Genomic DNA, 20,201 nt, shown 5'->3' on the forward strand with positions numbered 1-20,201 from the left:
CTTTGTTTCAGACGGAAGTGATATACCCACACAGCCACCCAGCTTATGTGATACCACATAATTAACTTACTACTTACTTACCTTTACTGAATAATTAATTAATTGATAATTTTGTTCTAAAATAAAAATTAGGATAGAAAATTTTAAAAATAAAACAAAATTTAAAATATATAACGATTTTCAGAAAAATTTTATTTAATCTAAAAGTAAAAATGTTAATCCCACCAGGATACGAACTATAGCGTGTTTTAGCTTCATAGTCAAGTGCTATACTCTCTCAGCTAATCGGCTTATATGTAATCTTATAATTAACTTAATACTTTACATTATAAATATTAATATTGATAAAAATAAATAACATAATTAAACATCAGTTTAAATAGTTTAATAAAAACATAGGTTTTGTAAACCTAAAATAAGATAATTCTTTTAAAAGTTCAGAGAAAAAATTATTATTTTGTCGATAATCTCCAAAGCAGAAGCTTTTAAAATTCCATGAAGGTTATAGAACAGGAGAAAGATCGCTATGTACTAAAGCATTAGCTTACCTGTCCCTAAAAATTTGTAGAATTTATAGTTCATTTTTAAGCCACCAGCCGCGCTGTCATCAAGAAGTAGTATCTGTGAAGTTAGCTGTTGTTGTTAGCATAATGTACAAATTGATATATCATTTGAAATTAGCGCACAACAGCCCGCTTTTATTGATACTACGTATTGATCGCAGCGCCTCACTTATTTTATCCATATTTCGGGGACAATATTTTCTATAGCGATCGTTCTCCTGCCTATATGCTTCATGGTACTGACACTGACAGCGACATCTGCCTTGTTTGTGTATAAATCATAGAGGTAATATAAAATAGAGTCCCGAAAGAAATAAACAGGAGCAATTTATTGATAGCAAAAATGTTAGGAAAAACTATCAATTTACTGAGATATAGCAATTCAATTTGACAAATACAACTATTGTTGTTGGTGAAGATGTATATTTGCTCGTATTACTCCCTGCTCGAACTCCAACTGAAAAACTATTTTCACTCAACATCAATCCGAAATATATTGGTCAAAAAGTTTATCTAAATTTTTGAAATATAAGTAAAATTTGATTCTTTAGGAAAATAAAAAGGCAAAAAAAAAATTAGGTGCAAAGAAAAAATTTATTAATTTCATAACAATAACATTCAAGTTTTATTAACATCATAACAATTGCAATAATACTGTATCTTTTTTTTCTAATATTCTTGCCAAATTTAGTCAATTATATATCTTTTACTCTTCCAAAAATACAAATTTTACATAATAATTTTTTATTATAATTTAATCACGATTGAAACCGAACAGATTAATATATTTATTTGAAATATATATTAGGATAGCGAATACTCAATCATTAAACTAACATCGAAAAAATAATTTTATAAAATATGTATATAAATATATTTTCCTTGAGATTTCTTTCATAAGACATTTTAATAAAAACGACATTTAAGGCCAATGAACATATAAACATTCTATCGTAGCGGACATCAACGAGATAAAAATAGAAAAGGTATAGTTTACAAAGCATAATCGCACCCTTATAACTGAAATAACCTGTATTCTGACCTCATTTAATGGAACCCCTCTGTAAATGAGACAAATATTAATTTGTATCTGGATATCTGAGTTATTGGGTAAGAGGAATGCCTCTATAAGTGAGACAAATTTGTAGGTCTCTTGATGTCTCACTTAACCAGGTTTCACTGTAAATAGCACTAGTGTGAGGTGTCATTTCAAAGTAAAAAAAATATAACAATAATGATGAGATTAAAATAAATTATAACTAGGATATAATTATTTAAAAAAATAGTTAGAAAACCATTCTGGAATTTCGACTTTCATAAACGATTTTGAATTAAGAATAGTTTTCTTACGAAATAATTTTACTTTTCGCAAAATAATCTTTTACAAATAATATATCAGAGATCTGAATGATAATATTTTGAGTATTATTTAAAAATGAATCCATAAAGAGTAAATAAAATCCAAAATACCAATTCTAAGCAACTAATGAGATATAAAATGTTTTTGGTGCGTTGAACGTGTTAAAATTCTTCATTACATTTATGCTCCTCCAATTAAAGCCACCAAAGCACGTTTGTAATCACCTGAAGTTTCACCCTGCTAGATAAAATAAATATTAAATCAAAACTTATTTATCCTAAAATTAAAACTATGGCTATTTTTCCTAGAATTTCTTTCATAAAGGGGCATAAGGTCTCAGCGGGCGGTATATGGTGTCCAAACTTTTGTCAAAAGGCTTATTTTGGCTTAAAATTATCATCTAGTAGGTATCTTTGGTCGCTGAATACGAATCCGAAGTCAGGTTACACGAATTCTGTCACGTATTCTTAAAATCGTGATGTTCTTGACTCGAAAATCGACTTTTGGCACAAACACGGACTATAAACTTATATAGTCCAAACTGTTATTATCTAGGAGGTAGTTTTGATCGCTGATTACGAATCTGATATCAGATAAACAGATTTTAGAATTCTTGACTAAAAAGGAAACGGTTTTCGGAATACGAGACAAAATCCGTTAATTTGATATCAGATTCGTAATCAGCGACCAAAAATACCTATTGGATAATAACAGTTTGGACTATAAAAACATAGTTTTTCGTGTAAGTATAAATACTTATTTTCATTAAAATCGGTCATTTTCAGCCATAGCGTTTAATACAACATTTAATGAACTGGCAGATTCAAAGTCAAAAGTTCCGAGGTACCAAACTTCTACAAGTTTTGTACGGGATACTATATAATAATAAACCAACGTACCTTAACAAAGCTTTCCAAAGTTTTATCGTAGATTCGTTCAAATTCTTTCTTAATATCACCTAAATCAATTTCAGATCGACTCACAATAATTCGAATTAATGTTCTATCATCGGTTCCTACACCAGCCATAGCTGCATGTAATCTTTTTGCAAAAAATGCCGGTGGGCTTTGTACGCATTCAACTGAAAAACAAATTTTTATTTCACTTTCATCATTTAACGTAGTAAGAGTGCCAAGGCAAGTTTAGACTTGTGGTTGAAATTATTTGTACCTTATTTACAACTTTAATGATCAATTTTGTAAACTTCATGAATTTAGACGAAAAATAATAATAAAATTTTTCCATATCTGCCTTGGCTTTTGAAATATCGAAAGCCAAATAATTAAATAAAATTTTGTAAATTACTTTGCAGTTTTCGTTATTTTCAAAATTACTCCAGATATCGAAAACTTGTATTCGTACTTTTCATCTTATATTGTCAAGTTATAACATAATTCACCATCAAAATTGAAAATATATATTTTTTAAATTTGTGTCCTCACTACCGTGATCATACATCCTTAATGAATCGGGCACAGCGGCTTTTTTTAAACCAATGTTAATTAAGCCTACTTTTGAAATCATTTATTTATTTAAATAATCAGGCAACCTACCCTAATATATTCAATATTGATTTAGACTTACTTCAACTTCATATATAAAAAAAATCAAGGCTTTTATTCCCTAGTGCTCGAACATCCTTAAAAGTTTAAAAAGAATACAAACTCACCGATAGCAAGCATAGCTTCCTTTAATTCACCATCCAATTCATGTTTAATAGCTTGTTCCATTGTATTGCCAGAGACTTCTTTATATTGTTCGAATACAAGCTTTAGTTGAGCAAAGCTTTCATGAGCTAAAATTTTATTAAAGATCTCTTCATCGGTACCCCATTTAGCTTCACCAGCATTATATAAAGCTTCTGCTTGCTCTCTAGCCTTTTCAGGATTTACTTCTGATTCATCGTTTCTTACACCCGTAATTATTAAGGTTAATAAACGTCGAAAATCTCCGCCTGTTTCACTACATAAATGTTCAGCCAATGGTCTGTCGTACACTAAAAATTAAATTCAGTGGTGTGAAATCAAAATGTTTTACAAATTATTTCCACAAGGGATCGCAATAATTTTTAGGTAAGTTTTCTATTTTCTTTTCTAATACCAAATAACGAACGACTAAAACAAGTAATTTAGACAACTGGAAACTACCTGATTATTGTTGAAATTTTTAATTAATAAAAACGAAAATTGAACTCACTTTCTTCATATTTGTCAACAATTTGTTTAATTTCATCATTATTTTTTGTGCATACAATTTCAATTAAAGCGTGTTCTTCAGTTCCTATCCCTTTCATTGCTTTATGAAGTTCTTTACACAAATACTCTACTGGTGGTAACATTAATGCAATAATTACATCTTCAAAATGTCCACCCAATTCACTTTTCAAATCTTTTATTAAATCCTAAAAAAATTTACGAGTATTAATCCAATTAATCTGCGAAACGGATGACAAAATTGATATCAGAAACGGATAATATATAACTAAGTTAACCGAAAAACTTCGCAGAAGCAAAAAAATACCAAAGATTTTCTCTATAATTTCAACAACAAAAAAAACTTTGGAAAATTTATTGAGAATGAAAACCTTTTTAATTCAGAAATATGTACTTACTCGTCCATATTCTGTAGTGAAAAAATTTCTCAGTTCTTGACGTTGTACATTATTTACTGAAGTTAAAACATCAATTATAGCTTGTTCATCAGTTCCAAAACCTTTCATTGCTGTTCGTAACTTAGTACCATCTTCAACTGGATCAAATCCATCTTTTGGTCCAATAGTTGGTTCACCCTAAAAAAATTATAAAAAGACAATAATATTTCATATTTTGAATCAAATATGAAATATTTTATAATAAAATATATTTAACTCACCATTTTCTTTATAATTTGAACAGTATAGGTTTAAAAATTAAAGTAGAAAATTTTTTGTTTATTTAAAACAATAAGTTGATGAATAATGACCTTTCACCACGTCACAGCCTTCAACATTGAAACTTATTCATTGGAATTTCTGTGAATTAAAATTATTACGCAATGAATAATATAATAGGTTTGTTCCTACATACAAATCGCCTTGCGGCCCATTACGGTTTGTCTTTGTCATTCTTATGTTAAATACATAGGAAGAAAAAAAACAAACCGTAACAGGCAGCATGATGACTTGTATTTAGGAACAGACCTTTTTTAGTATATGTAGTGGAGTTCAAGTAGCTTTAAAAAAGAGCAAAATCATAAATTAAATTAATTAAGAATATATGATGGATCAGTTATTCACTATTATTTAGGTAATTGGCCGTAGGATTTTTGAATTTCTTGGGTCAAAATTACCTTATAAACTGAGTTTCATCAAATTCCGAAACAAATAATTTTTTACGATTTTTTCGAATTTTGCTAAGGGGTACCCCTTGAAAAAATTGCAAAAAATCGATATAAATTTATCGTCTCCAATTTCGATAAAACTCTGTATATAAGGTAATTTTGACCCGAAAAATACAAAAATCGGTTTCATTTAACGATTGGGCGAATAATTCTCGAGATAATACCGGAAATCGATCCGAAATATCGTTTTTTTCTAAAATTTCTCGGCCAATCGCCAAATAAACTCAATTTTTTAATTTCTTGGGTCAAAATTACCTTATAAACTGAGTTTCATCAAATTCCGATACAAATAATTTTTTACGATTTTTTCGAATTTTTCTAAGGGGTACCCCTTGAAAAAATTGCAAAAAATCGATATAAATTTATCGTCTCCAATTTCGATAAAACTCTGTATATAAGGTAATTTTGACCCGAAAAATACAAAAATCGGTTTCATTTAACGATTGGGCGAATAATTCTCGAGATAATACCGGAAATCGATCCGAAATATCGTTTTTTCCTAAAATTTCTCGGCCAATCGCCAAATAAACTCGATTTTTGAATTTCTTGGGTCAAAATTACCTTATAAACTGAGTTTCATCAAATTCCGATACAAATAATTTTTTACGATTTTTTCGAATTTTTCTAAGGGGTACCCCTTGAAAAAATTGCAAAAAATCGATATAAATTTATCGTCTCCAATTTCGATAAAACTCTGTATATAAGGTAATTTTGACCCGAAAAATACAAAAATCGGTTTCATTTAACGATTGGGCGAATAATTCTCGAGATAATACCGGAAATCGATCCGAAATATCGTTTTTTCCTAAAATTTCTCGGCCAATCGCCAAATAAACTCGATTTTTGAATTTCTTGGGTCAAAATTACCTTATAAACTGAGTTTCATCAAATTCCGATACAAATAATTTTTTACGATTTTTTCGAATTTTTCTAAGGGGTACCCCTTGAAAAAATTGCAAAAAATCGATATAAATTTATCGTCTCCAATTTCGATAAAACTCTGTATATAAGGTAATTTTGACCCGAAAAATACAAAAATCGGTTTCATTTAACGATTGGGCGAATAATTCTCGAGATAATACCGGAAATCGATCCGAAATATCGTTTTTTTCTAAAATTTCTCGGCCAATCGCCAAATAAACTCGATTTTTGAATTTTTTGGGTCAAAATTACCTTGTAAACTGAGTTTCATCAAATTCCGAAACAAATAATTTTTTGCGATTTTTTCTAAGGGGTCATAAGGTCATTTGGGTCTTTGCTGCGTAGGACCTATCTTGTAAAAAGTTAGAGATAGAACAAAAATTTAAATGTAAAAAATGTTCCTTATAAAATATTAAACAACATTTTTTCGTAAACATCACTGTTTACCTGTGAGAGTACAAAATTGTATAGTATGTATATTATGGTTATATCAGTTATAGTATCAGACAGAGTAATCAACACTGTCCATACATGGTATTTCGACAATTAACTCAGTCAATTGTTTGTTTTCTCTTGTTTGTAATACTTTTGATCTTTTCCAATATAAAAAACAAATTGCACTCCACTAATAATACATACCTATTAACTTCATACAACAATATGATTCACCCGCATAGATACAAGTATTTTAAATTTGTAAGCATATTTACTCTTAATTAATTTATATCTGCTGCTTGGCGGGGTACACGATGTTAATTATTTAATTATATATAATTTGCTCGCAATTTAAGTAAAACAATAAAACTTGTATTGTGTTTCTTTAAATATAGAAATAGAAGCTTTTTATGCCTATATTTAATTTTAGCGGATATCGCATGCGATGCTATTTAAAAATGTAGCTGTTTTAGATTTAATTTCTTAACGTTATTTGGAAATAAAATATTTTTTCAACCAAAGTTCACATTTTTTGACTGCCCCATCAATAACTTCCCAAGACACTGGTGGCCGATCTAACCAATGAGATTTTTCAAAATTGTATTCATTTTTATTTGTATTATATTTCTCTTTATTGTCATTTTGCTCCAGTAGTTTCCAATAAATTGATATCTCTCCATCATCTAAAATATATTTTTATAACGCATTTAAAAATACAAGAGTAGATCTCAGAAATATTCTTTTCAAGTTGTACATAATTTTAGGATTATAATAAAGCTAAAGCTCGGGCTAATTGCAGCCAATTAACGGATTGCAAATGTTATAAGGTACGGCTTGTTGTAAAGGTTACAAAAGTCCGGAAACCAGTCCGAAATATGAGTCTGCTCTCCGATTCAGACACCACTCACAATCACAACAATTATTTTCACCCCCTTAATATTATCAAATTGGGCTAAATATCAAATTAGATGCACTAAATATTGAAGAATAACGATTTTCGATCGATTTTATTGGAAGCTATAAGACCTATATCTATGAAATAGTAAACAAACTGATTATTTCTGAAAAAGTCTTCTAGATGAGTCTAAAAACAACTCTTCTCGAAGAATCTAAAATGAGTCAGAACACTGCAAGTCTAAATTAGGCTATTGGCAGAAAATATTTCCACCAAGATAGTTAAAACAACTCTTTTCAAAACGATAATTTTGTTAAGAAATTATGCAATTAATTATATTACATTCATCATCTTCTTCTATTAAATCATATTCGGAAAAATCTGGCAAATCAACACTCTCTTTTAAAAATTGGGATAAATTATTTTCAATATCTTGCAAATCTGCTGGTTTATCGGGAACATCAGCTTTACAAATATTTTTACCATTAACAATTTCATCAAGTACGTCATCTATTAGTGGCTAAAATAAATACAATGGCAATTTTAAAACTAAATACATTCATTTGATATTGTTTTACCGTATTCTCTTTGTCCATGTCAAGAATTATAGATTTAAAACAATCAGTGAAACTATCAATATATTTAAAATCATCACCAACCAATTTTAATTTTTTCTTATAATCTTTCAAGGTTAATATCTTTTCAGGTTTATCATTTTTATCAATTAAAATATTTGATATTTGACTAGCATCGTCGGAATCACTTGATGATTCAGTATGTTCCAATAATTTAACACAATTTTTTATATCAATATCAAATATTGGTCTCCGTAAATATTCACCGGCTTGACGAAAAGTTAATCTATGCTTTACTAGAGACAGATTACATTCGTCCATTCTATGCCAATTTTTTATTGATCAAACTAAACCATGGATAGATATAATAACAATAATAAACTGAACCATTCTATTTATAAAACGTTATACAGGGTTGATTCTTTGAATATATATTGGCTAAAAGCTCGTTTTGTAGTTAACCAATCAAAAAATAACTTGCAGGGTAGCAGAGTTTGATGGGAGACATCGTGCTGACATTAGATTGGACACAGTTCTTCGGGTTTCTTTAATAGCGAGTTTAGATCCTAAACGATAAGAGATAAAATAACACTTTAAATTAGAAAATTGATCCTCATAAAAAACTAACAATTTTTGTTTAAAACATTTGTTCGAAAAAAGTTTGCTTTCGGAGTAAATGCTACTTAAAAATATGTCATTATTGCATTTAATCGAAAGGAAATACGCGATAAACTGATAACTGTCGGTTTAAGTCATGGACACAGACGAATGTCCTCTATTGCCCTTGACAATTTTGGGCTAAAGCATTTTTACGTAGTTAGCGTGTTTATATAATGACATATTTTTAAGTCGCATTTCCTCCGAAAGCTGAAGATTTTCGGGAAAATGATTTAGATGGAAAATGTTAGTTTTTTGTCTAAATTGTCGATTAAAGAAACCCGAAGAACTGGGTCAAATCTGATGCCCCCCATCAAAACTGAGTAACTTTTGCGTAAGTTTATTTTTAATTGGTTAGCTACAAAACGAGCTATTAGCCATTATAGAAATAAATGACTCACTCTGTATGCATCTCATATAGAACAAGGGTAGCGAACCTTTATGTATCAACGTAAATGAGTATGTTAATATCATATTTGGGTTATCGTTTTTAAAAAGCGCAGCAGGGAATTATTAGACAATTCAGCAAATTTGAACCACGTACACTCACTGTCAGAAAAAGTGCCACAGTTAAAACCATTCTAAGCGTACGCATCATATGTTATGTTATAATAGTAACACTTAGAATGTTTTAAAACGAGCATTTTTTGTGACATTGAGTATACGTATTGTGGTATATACCATGGTAGAATTTTAAAAAACCCGTGGTGTTCCACGGTCTATAATGAACAAGAAATTCGAATAAAAAAAAGGAAACGAATTAAATATTATTTATTAATGTAAAATACAGCAGAATATTTACTGCAACAATAAGAACTCATTTATTATTATTAAAATAATGTATTTTCACTAGTTTTGAAAAATCCACAATAACGTTGCAGAAATACTTTAAAACATAATTTACAAAATATAATCAACAATATTTTTTACTTCAAATTATCCATCAAAACTATTGAAAGTTGTTCTGAAGAGCATTTTGTTTCTTAAATAAAATTCAAAAGTTAATACAGATTATGCTAGGGTATATGATTGCAATATAGACATAAAAGGTTGCCTTGCAATAACTTGGGAAGTATACAACAGTCATTAAAATAACAACTCAATTTTATTAAATCGATGTTGATTTTTTTCCACCAAATGCCGATTATTACACAATAATTTTTAAAAATAATTTAACAATTAAATAAAAAATAAACGCAAACAAAAAAATGTTCATAAAAAATAACGTGGTTTCATTTTAGCTATTTTTATGGATATGCACAAACTGGAGGAATTAATTCAAAGAAAAAAACACAAATGAACACATCCAGGACAAAGTCCAAATACAGGTGGGTATCTTTTTTAAGTTGACATATGCTTGAAACTCGAAAAGTAAGATTCATCGATAAAAATATTTCAAGCAAAAAAGTGTTGGGAGTTTAGGCGCACATCTTACGCACACCTGAAACTTGATAAATGATCATCGATAGATGAACACGTTTTTTCGTTTGAAGCATTTTCCTCGATTAAATTTATTTATCAAGTTTCGAGTATATGTCAACTTAAAAAAGACGAGCACCTTGTATAAAAGGATTTACGTCTTTTTTTAATAATAAAAGCGTCAAAATACAATTTCACGATTAAATAAAAAAGGTTTTATATAAATTATATTAAAATTCAATGCATGGCAATATTGAATTCGACCGCATATTAACAATACATCAAAATATGTATGAATAAAAAAAAAACGTTCATTTTTTAAAATTAATCAAATCAAATTAAAATTTTTAGCCTAGTTTTTACAATTTTATGAAATCATCAGATGTTTGCGGCTCTTTCTTTACACTACAGACTCGCACTCCGTGAGACCGATTTTTACATTATTATTAATAGTTCAAAAGCCGGTCATTTACAGCATGTCGCATTTAAGATGCAGGCAGCCTCCTATTTTCGTTATTTATGGAAAAATCGATTTGAAATTTTGCAGTCTTACATAGTGATGGGTAACATATTTAAAGATACTTATTCGAAATCAGAACTCTAAACTCAGCCTACTACAAGTTGACAAATAGAGCCGATTCTTAATATTTTGTCTAGCATCAGAGACTATGCAAAAATTTCAAATCGATATTCCTAAAAATAACTAACGAAAATATGAAAGTGTCTTTATCTTAATTGCGACACACTGTGTAACATTAACAATAGTACAGTCATTAGTTACAAAAAAAAAAAAAAAAACCTTGGATTTTTTTTAAAATAAATGTATAGCTAAGTTAACAGGAGAAAAATGGGTAATTTAATTGAGGGACAAATGTCCCAGGCGAAATAGTTTTCATAGACATCTCAAATAATTAACCCAAATTAAAAATTTTTTTGTAACTTCGCTTTATATTATATAATGTCGGAAACGCAACCGAATAATCAGTCTAAGTCCAAGTTTTTTTGTTAAATATCATATCCGATATTTTGATATTTATAATAAATATCGGATATTTTCGAACCCTGGTTCTTGGAGCATTTTTAAAGAAGGGTCGCTAAAGTACAAATTTATCTAAAGCCGGAATAAATTTAAAGAAATATACGTATTAAACATGCCACATAAATAAAAGTTAATAAATATGAACACAATGTGCATTTTAAAAATACAATCAAAAAGTCAAAAGGAAAGAAAATTTATTGAGCTAGCCACGGATGATGTTTTAATGATTCTTTCGATCTATCACCATAATCATATGTTATTTCTTGCCCAGCATCAATATCATCTTTAGCAATTAATATTAAATGCGGTTTTCCACCAATATCTTCAATTTTTGTCACTAAATTACCATTACGTGAATGATTAACTAAACGTCCCAAATAATTCGATTCAGCCGTTGCATCCACACAATACTGCTTATTTTTATGTTTAAAATAATACATGTAACAACCTGCATTCTGATCACGTGCATAGATTTGTTCACGATGTTTTGCTTCAATATAATCAATAAGATCACCACGATATTCTACAACAAAATCACCTCTTTTAAATGGTTGTGTTGTTACAATCCCACGTCCTTTATTATCAAAGTATCGTATTTCTAATCCTTCTTCAACGTCTGTATTAATTGCATCTTGTAAATTACGTTTTTTCTCTTGTAAAACAACCTTATTCGGTTTTCGATTCGAACGACGAACGGGAAAATATTCAGTAACTAAATGACTTGTGTTATTATCAAATTTTAATTTATTTTTACGTATTTTATTTGTTTTAGGCACTATCAATGGCTGTGTATCGAGTTTAATACGATGTGGTGTCACTGGCGTATTCGAACGTGGTGCATCACTTATTTGGCATGGTTGATCGGTTATAATTTCAGAGTCATGATTTTCATAATATTCCGGAACACAATTTATTTTTGAACACAAATCAATTTCGACATCTTTATTAGTTGTTATACATTCGACCATTTGTAAATATTTCTTAATCGTTGGACTTTTTAACAAGTTTAATGCTGATCGAGCCGATACACGCTCATATTTACTTCGTTTTTTATTTGTATCTGGTGACAATATTTCATTTTTACAGTTTTGAACGTTACGTTTTGCTCTTCGCTGTTTGGTTGAACGATTCATGGTTTTAAGTTTTGTTTTTATTCAGATATAACGTTTATATAAATTTTTTTTTAAAGTTTATATAAATTTTTACGATATCTTACATTTAAGTTTTTTGGTTTTAAATGCCGTTTAATATTTAATAAATAGTTATTGAACACGAATTATTAAAGTTTTATTTCATAAAAATACGATTACTATCCACACAAATCAAAAAGTTTAATGCATTTCAAGACATTTTTTTCAACTGACAAGGAAGAAAAGCAAGCGACATTCATAGATTGTGATACCATGATGCGCATACACCATAGACACGTCTCCACTATCATCAGCTTAATTTCAAACCAGTGGTTCTAAAAATGCAACAAGAGAAATAAAATTTAGTAATGTAGTGTTTACACTACTATATATTATTGGTCATCATCATTGTAAACATATTTAAAGATTATTAAACAAAAAATATTATTTATATTTGTTTTTCAACTATTGAAAATGAAATATACTACCATGTAATCCTATAGTCATCTAAGTTTTTTTATAATGTAAACACAGCTTAATGCCCTGTTTACAATATCAAAAAATTTGGAATAAAAGCTACCAAAACTAAGGTATTATAAAAGGGGGTACACTCGATCGCCATTTTAGTGCAAATATATGGAGAGCTGTCATAGCAATTACATGTATTTTGGTGCTAATATAAAATCATTTTTATTGTATGTTTCGGCCTTTTTAACATTCAAAACCTCACCGGGGTGCAGTTTAGACCTTTTAGCATGGATTTTTGTTTCGAGAAGGCTCGATTTTTAACTTGAAATTGTTTGTATATGGAAAAAATGGTCTAGCTCGTTTGAGGTAATGAAGAGTGTATAACAAAATATAAATGTACGTAATAATATCTAGTTGATATAAGAATATTTATTGCTATCTCTTATTTATTAATTAAACACATTTTATTTGCTTAAAATCCACTTTATTTAAAAATTTTGTCTATCAAAATATTTTGTTTATGTACATTTCAACTTGTTAGTCATCTTCAGAACAATTTGTTCAACAATCAAAATACGCAACCATTTTGCAACCTTTAGATGGCATTATCTCCATATGATTAAAGATTCCAATTCATACTTACTTGACTAATAATGGACCGATTTTGCTAAATAAAAACCTTAAATTTCAAAAAAAAAGGTATGCAATAAATAATAATTGTAAATTGTAATTTAAATATATTATATTTATCAAACTCGTAATGGCACTTTCTAAATAAAATACTGAATATTTTTATATAATAGTTAGATAAATTCTTTATCCTTTAACAGTCTACAAACATGTTAAATGTGTTAGCCGATAATTTTCACATATCACTTGCAGATATAGTTACAGTTTATCAAGGTCTTCTGCCTGAGTTTAATCCATTGGCATTATAGTACATAGACTGAGCATCGCCTATCTTTCCGTACAGTGAGAGGTGTGCCAACATCTGCTGAGGTAATTGTTTGGGTCAGCTAATGACATTTATCAAAAAATACAGTATGAATGACAACAACACTTTGTTTTGACATTTTTACATCGCCACCATGATGGATTTGACCTAAGCAATTACTTCAGATGTTGGCACGCTTAAAATCGTTTGACGTTCAGTCTATGTACCTTAATGGTGTACGGTTTAAACGCGATATTTTCATTAATTGCTAGAAATCCCATAATAGCAAGTTTTATATTGTATTCCCTATTGGATGTACAGGCGGGCCTCCGTTTCGGCCAACTACCTTCGTTAAAATAAACCACTCTTTACAACTTTTAACATGTGATAGCAAATATTATGAAAACATTAAAAAAATAAATTTCATTATTTACTATTTAAATTTATTGCAGTAATCCTTTTTATACTTCCAACGAGTTCTTTCAATATTTGAAGAACTCTCTATGACAATATTTATGTTTCATTAAACTATTCGAATCAGTAAACTTCGAAAAACAAACTTCACAATTGTACACATCTGGTTGAATCACTTGAACATGAGTAAGAGTAGCTGTTGTAACTTCTACAACTTGTTGAACAGCTTGCACAACTTGTGTAGATTCTACAACTTGTTGTGGTGCTGGTTCAGTTACTGCCGGTTTTTGTTCTTGCTGTTTTTGATGTGTTTTCTGATGCTTTGTAAGATTATGACTGTTTGTAAACTTTCGATTACATGTGTCACAAGAAAATGGTCTCTCACCACTATGATTTCTCGTATGTTTACGTAAACTACCCCGATCATTAAAGGCTTTTTGACATTGATTACAAGAATACGGTTTCTCTCCCGTATGTGTACGCATATGTTGTGTTAAAATTGCACGTGATGTAAAATCTTTTGCACAAATTTGACAATTAAATGGTTTTTCCCCAGTATGAACACGTAAATGAGTTGTTAAATTTGGTTTTTGACTAAATCGTTTATTGCAAATCTCACAAACAAATGGTTTAATACCAGAATGAACTCTTTTATGGGTTGCTAAATTATGAACGGTTGCAAATCGTTTCGAACACATATCGCAACCAAACGGTTTTTCACCGGTATGAATACGCATGTGTAAACTTAAGGCATATGTATGATTGAAACCTTTGCTACACACATCACAAACATACGGATATAATCCGGTATGCGAGTACATGTGAGTTTTTAAGCTAAACTTATGTATAAATTTTTTATTACATACTTCACAATTGTACGGTTTTTCACCGGTATGTTTACGCATGTGCACAGTTACTTGACATAATTTTAGAAAACTTTTATTACAGACACCACATTTATGGGGACGTTCACCCATATGCATACGTCGGATATGTTTTTTTAAATCACTTTCTTTGCCAAATTTTTTCATACAAAAATTACAAATATATGGTTTTGCACCCGTATGCACTTTTTTATGGATAATTAAGTCGTAAGCACGTGCAAAACTTTTATAACAATAATTACAAATAAAGCTACGTTTTGCGTTAGACGGTCTATAATTTGTTACTTTTTTGGTTGGTCTATTATTATTTTTTGTGGTTGCTGGTGTAGTCATTGTAGGCTTAGTTTCGGCTGATGAATCTTCTATTGTTGGTAAAATAAAATCATTATCGTCTTGCATGAAATCATTTTCAAGTTTCGGAGTATTCGAAATCTCTTCGTTCGTAAATTCAACATAAGTATTTTCGGTTGCTGAAAAAAAGTGTATTTTCAAAGTATTAGCCAGCGTCTCATATAATTTCCAATCTCCTGAGTGGTATTTGAGGACTCTAGCCTCCCCTCAACGTTGTAGGAAAAAATGCATGACTTAAACAAGCAGCCAAAAATCAGAGACCTGGCTTTATAGTCTAGAAAAACACTTGCTCAAAGCCACTTTCGTCTCAGGTTCACGGCACTAAATTATTAACTTAGTTTCCACCTTTCCAGCCCTTTTAGGTTAAAAATAGATAACTTGAAACTGTTTAGATATCGAGTCAAAATTTTGAGGATTTTTAAGTTTTTGAAGCACACCACTTTCAACATTTATTCAGCCCATTGCAGCGCATTAAAAAGTAGCCTATGTCCTTTCTCAGGCTCTGGACTATCTCCGTACTAAATTTCATTTAAATCGGTTCAATAGTTTATGCGTGATTGCGTAACATACATACAGACAGACAGAGTTACTTTCGCATTTATAATACAAGTAAGGATAATACTATATGCAGAGTAATGTTATGCGTTAAAAATTCGTGACTCTTGAAATTGGAAACGACTTATAGGACTTCTAGGAAACGATTTATTATTTAACCCGGATTTTTTGAACTTTCAAATCTTGAACGAAATATATTAATCGAATTTTAGTAAATTTTATGCGGAGTGCTTTGTAAAGATATACAAAATGTTTACTAGAAAACTAACTTGTTTCCCAGTAAATTAAAATTTCACGCCGTTTTATTTGTTAATATTAAACATAATTTTGAACTGACTATATTTGGTAAGAATTTCCAATTTACCAGGTGTATTTGCTGTTGGATAATTAGTCGTAACTTGCCCTCCATTTCGTCTTAATGTTATATCGGACTGAATACAAAGGACACGAAACTGTTGGGCTGCTTGTAAACGATTCAAACAAGTTTCGCAAATTAATGAAGGTAATCCATCTCCAGGTGCAATCTGAAGCAAAATGTTTAAATAGTAAGTGGCATAATTAACTATACATTCGAAACCTAAAGTGAATTATGATTTACATTTACTGGTGCACATTCCATTATAGCAGCTGAAAACATGTAGATATCCGAAAATTCTCCGTTCGGAATTAAACAAATACGACAAACTCGATTTGTAACTACTGTAATCGGTTCCGTCATGATTTTTATTTTATATTATTAAATAGAAATTTCTTTTAATAAAATTAATTAGCTTCATTATATTATGTTAATTTTAATGAAAATCTCATAACAGAATGATAATTTATTAAAAACGATATTTTGATTTAAGTGCATCGTATTAAACGACATGATTTTAAATTTTGTCAACAAATAATTTTAATTGAAACATGTTTAACTAATATTTAATGAACTTTTGATACCGTTTTAATCGTAGCGTCCCTATTTTACTTTATTTTTATTCTTTAAAATAAAAAGAGAAAAACTTATATAGTTTTATGGTAGATAATTTTTTATCTCTTTTTATATACTATTTTTAAATTACTCAAGTACAAGTGTTCCTAATAAGACAAAGATAAAATGATAATCTCAAATAGAAATGTTTTGCGTTACTCGAATTTATTGTTGAAATAATCAGTTAATAAGAATTCTGAAAATCTAACTATATAGAAAATAGACCAAAGTTTAAAATTTTGATAATATTCGATTTCTGAATATCGATAATCCAGTTACAATGCTTCTGATTGGCTGCCTATTTTAATTAATTGCTAACTATCCGTGAATCGGATTAAAAAATGGAAAAGACTTTTCGCCTTAGAATTTTATTTTCTACCGGATGCAACAAAAGCGTGCGGTAATTACGGGACATCCTGTATAATACAAAGGCCTTTCTTTGTATATACATAATGAACCAAAAGTCATTTACTGATTAATTAATATTTTTGTAATATTCTTTTTGAATTTAAACATTACATTATTTAATAAAAACCCCAAACTTATCATTACTTACATTATTATTAACAGATGTCCATAAATTGTAACTCCTTCACCCTGTTTTATGAAATGTCAAAACAAAAAGTATTTTTTTCACTCTTTAGGCAAAACGTAGTCATCTAAAAATTACAATTTTCACTTCTTAGGTGACGTAAATTATATTGGCAAAAGGGTGGACATATTAGATATCAAGAGCAGATTTTAACTTTCATCCTCGCACCCTCCCCCTCCGGTATCAATGGTTTTATTCGTCATTAGCGAAAAAGTTTCCCCCCATATTTTCTTTATATGACAAGTACATTGGAAGTCCATAAATAAAATTTTCATTGATAAAAAAACTAATCTTATTTCTGTAAAAAAAAACAAAAAAATTACTAAAAAACCATATTTTCATGAATGATTTATGTTCGTAATTATTTTTAACAATTTAATCATTACAATAATTATATACTTAAAAATTATTAATTAAATTATATCCAGTCTTTATGGATGCCAACAATCTCATTCCAGAAAAATAAACAAACAAAAAATTCATCGAATTATACGCCTTATATAATCCACATACTGTATTTACACGAAAAATTTGTTTTAATTGGCAGTAATTTTTAGTACAGCAAGCTAAACACTGTTTTTAATCCGATTTGCAACTGACTCAAGTATTTGATAATTCTAGATACCAAAAAATAAGAAATAATCCCCTCACACATGTATAAATTCCCACGATTTGTTGATTAGCATAATTAGGCAAAATTAATGTGATAGATTCCTCGGAATAACTCCTGTAAAAAACACCTAAAACATTAAAATTTATGTAGACATATTCTCAAAAATTTTGATTTTGAATCATAAAAGCACATTATTGTTTTAATATATTAAAATTAAAAGTCTTAATTTTTAATCTGTATATCACGTGACCTAAAATACAAGCCACCATGATGAGACATCATATAGGCATGCAGTAATTACTAATTTGTTGATGGCTTTGATATTGTAAGTGGTAAAGTATCGACTTGAGTTGTTCCGTGTGCGAAAGGCGGTTACACTAAATCTTGCTCAACTTAATAAATCAGAATTAAAAAACATGTGTTTGTTGAATTCAACTGCACTGTAAACGAACAAAAATTTTTAACAAAATTAATAAATTAAATAACTTATTCTTATCAATTTGTCTTAAATAGTAAAATTTATGACAATAAATTTTTTACAATTGATCTAAATATACGTATTTAATGGATGATCAACATGAAAACATACAGGAAAATTATAATTTTACAGGATGTACCGTAAGTCATGACAAATCTCTGGAGAATGAATTTGATAAGCTAAAATTAATAGTGCTTTCGGTAGTGAAAAATAAATTACGAAATTTGATAAACAATATTGTTGCTTGTCATTCAAAAATTAATACGATGAAAGAGTGTAGTGACAAAAGTTGGAACTAACTGCGGTACTAGTAAAAATTGGATTTCCCGGCAAGAGTTACACTACTCAGATACAAGCTATGGTAATGAAATTTTAGAAAGTTAAATATCTTTGAGAGATGCTGTGATAAAACAGTTTCGCCTTTGAATGAATCAGTGTCGCAATAATAGATGTGCTTGTTTTAAAAACAAAGATCTTTGCGGATCCAAATGTCATGGAAGTTTACGCTATTTAATATCATGATCACAAAATAACATTCTGTATTTTAAATTACTTTTAGTAAACAATTTCTGTCAGATATTTTAACTATTTTTATCAAATAATCACCTTATTGTATGAATGGTCTAAACCAGTAAGTTCAATAATAAATGTTGTATAAGACGACGCTTGTTGACCGATGCCGTTTCGTAAAAGTGTTAGACTGTTAATTGAACGGTTACTTAAGCTAGTTGGCTGCGACACTAGGCTTCACTTGAAAATCAAACAGTACATGTTACAGTGAAACTTGGTTAAGTGGGACCTGGATAAGTGAAAAATCTCCATAATTAAAATTCATGAACTCCCAACACTGTGGCACCGAATTACCTTTATTAGTCATAGTTCCCTCTATAACTAAGACAGCGAGTGAATTTTATAAGCATTAACTTTTCTATAACTGAGAAAACATCGTTTTTTTTGCTTACTTACTTATTTTTACTCTACCCGCAAATTAGAAATCAATATCTAAACTGTACAAGTCGCCACAAGTTGTTAAAAATGAATTTTCTTAGCTATCAAAATGAATCTTGATCTTATTAAATCAAGTTTTTATATTATTTATTATGAAAAGACCTCGCACAAATTAGATGTTTTTTTTGTCAAGCTTTTTCAAATTTTGGGAGATGATAGTTTAAGTCATTCTAAAGAAAAAAAAGTTCCCATAGTCACAGGTCATAAAAATAACAAAATTCCATGCTATAGCTAAATTAAAGTTGGAAAATGTACTCATTTGTTTAATATATACTTATGTGTGTATAGGCAAATACATATGCAGATATGTATAACTACATGCATACGTATGTTTTTTAATGTAAGGGTGTTGTTTTTTTATTATTGTTTTTTTTTTTTTAAGAATATGTTACAAAATTCAAAGAACAAGCAGTGTTAAATGTTCAGTGGCTCAATAATATGAAATGTTAAGATCAATATTTTCAGCTACATATATATGTACGTACATAATTTTTTACAATTAAATTACAATAACTTTTATACAAATGAATACATTTCCCAACTTTAATTTAGCGATAACTTG

The 20,201-nt window shown here is 29.2% G+C and overlaps 3 protein-coding genes across 4 annotated transcripts; all 3 read right to left on the minus strand.

Annotated features, from left to right (window-relative positions):
• Positions 1–1,138: 1,138 nt before the first annotated feature.
• On the minus strand, positions 1,139–4,967 carry LOC123299039 (annexin B10). 2 transcript variants are annotated; one of them, XM_044881178.1, is made up of 6 exons: positions 4,795–4,967; positions 4,535–4,711; positions 4,120–4,324; positions 3,593–3,919; positions 2,823–3,004; positions 1,139–2,163 (listed from the first exon to the last, which is right to left on the minus strand). In XM_044881178.1, the coding sequence occupies exons 1-6, from the start codon at positions 4,795–4,797 to the stop codon at positions 2,104–2,106; spliced, it is 954 nt and encodes a 317-aa protein (XP_044737113.1). In that variant the 5' UTR covers positions 4,798–4,967; the 3' UTR covers positions 1,139–2,103. The 2 variants fall into 2 exon arrangements, with proteins under 2 accessions (XP_044737113.1, XP_044737114.1); XM_044881179.1 differs by having other exon boundaries at positions 1,139–2,160; positions 4,795–4,965.
• Positions 4,968–10,081: 5,114 nt separating this feature from the next.
• Positions 10,082–12,631, minus strand: LOC123299042 (N-lysine methyltransferase KMT5A-A). Its single transcript, XM_044881183.1, has one exon. It carries the CDS (start codon positions 12,373–12,375, stop codon positions 11,437–11,439), a length of 939 nt encoding a protein of 312 aa, XP_044737118.1. The 5' UTR covers positions 12,376–12,631; the 3' UTR covers positions 10,082–11,436.
• Positions 12,632–13,607: 976 nt separating this feature from the next.
• Positions 13,608–16,742, minus strand: LOC123299030 (gastrula zinc finger protein XlCGF57.1-like). Its single transcript, XM_044881167.1, has 3 exons — positions 16,577–16,742; positions 16,343–16,502; positions 13,608–15,542 (listed from the first exon to the last, which is right to left on the minus strand). The coding sequence occupies exons 1-3, from the start codon at positions 16,694–16,696 to the stop codon at positions 14,257–14,259; spliced, it is 1,566 nt and encodes a 521-aa protein (XP_044737102.1). The 5' UTR covers positions 16,697–16,742; the 3' UTR covers positions 13,608–14,256.
• Between the last annotated feature and the right edge of the window lie 3,459 nt (positions 16,743–20,201).

The sequence above is a fragment of the Chrysoperla carnea genome, chromosome 4, assembly GCF_905475395.1.
Source record: "Chrysoperla carnea chromosome 4, inChrCarn1.1, whole genome shotgun sequence".
Taxonomy (NCBI): domain Eukaryota; kingdom Metazoa; phylum Arthropoda; class Insecta; order Neuroptera; family Chrysopidae; genus Chrysoperla; species Chrysoperla carnea.

Coding starts and splice junctions, on each gene's coding strand:
- LOC123299039 (XM_044881178.1), bottom strand. Junction 4,325..4,534: donor TCACTACAGAATATGGACGA/GTAAGTACATAT, acceptor AAATTTTTTTAG/GATTTAATAAAAGATTTGAA. Junction 3,005..3,592: donor GGAAGCTATGCTTGCTATCG/GTGAGTTTGTAT, acceptor TTTGTTTTTCAG/TTGAATGCGTACAAAGCCCA.
- LOC123299042 (XM_044881183.1), bottom strand. CDS start 12,375: ATGAATCGTTCAACCAAACAGCGAAGAGCAAAACGTAACGTTCAAAAC.
- LOC123299030 (XM_044881167.1), bottom strand. CDS start 16,696: ATGACGGAACCGATTACAGTAGTTACAAATCGAGTTTGTCGTATTTGT. Junction 16,503..16,576: donor TGGAATGTGCACCAGTAAAT/GTAAATCATAAT, acceptor ATTTTGCTTCAG/ATTGCACCTGGAGATGGATT. Junction 15,543..16,342: donor TCCAACAGCAAATACACCTG/GTAAATTGGAAA, acceptor ACTTTTTTTCAG/CAACCGAAAATACTTATGTT.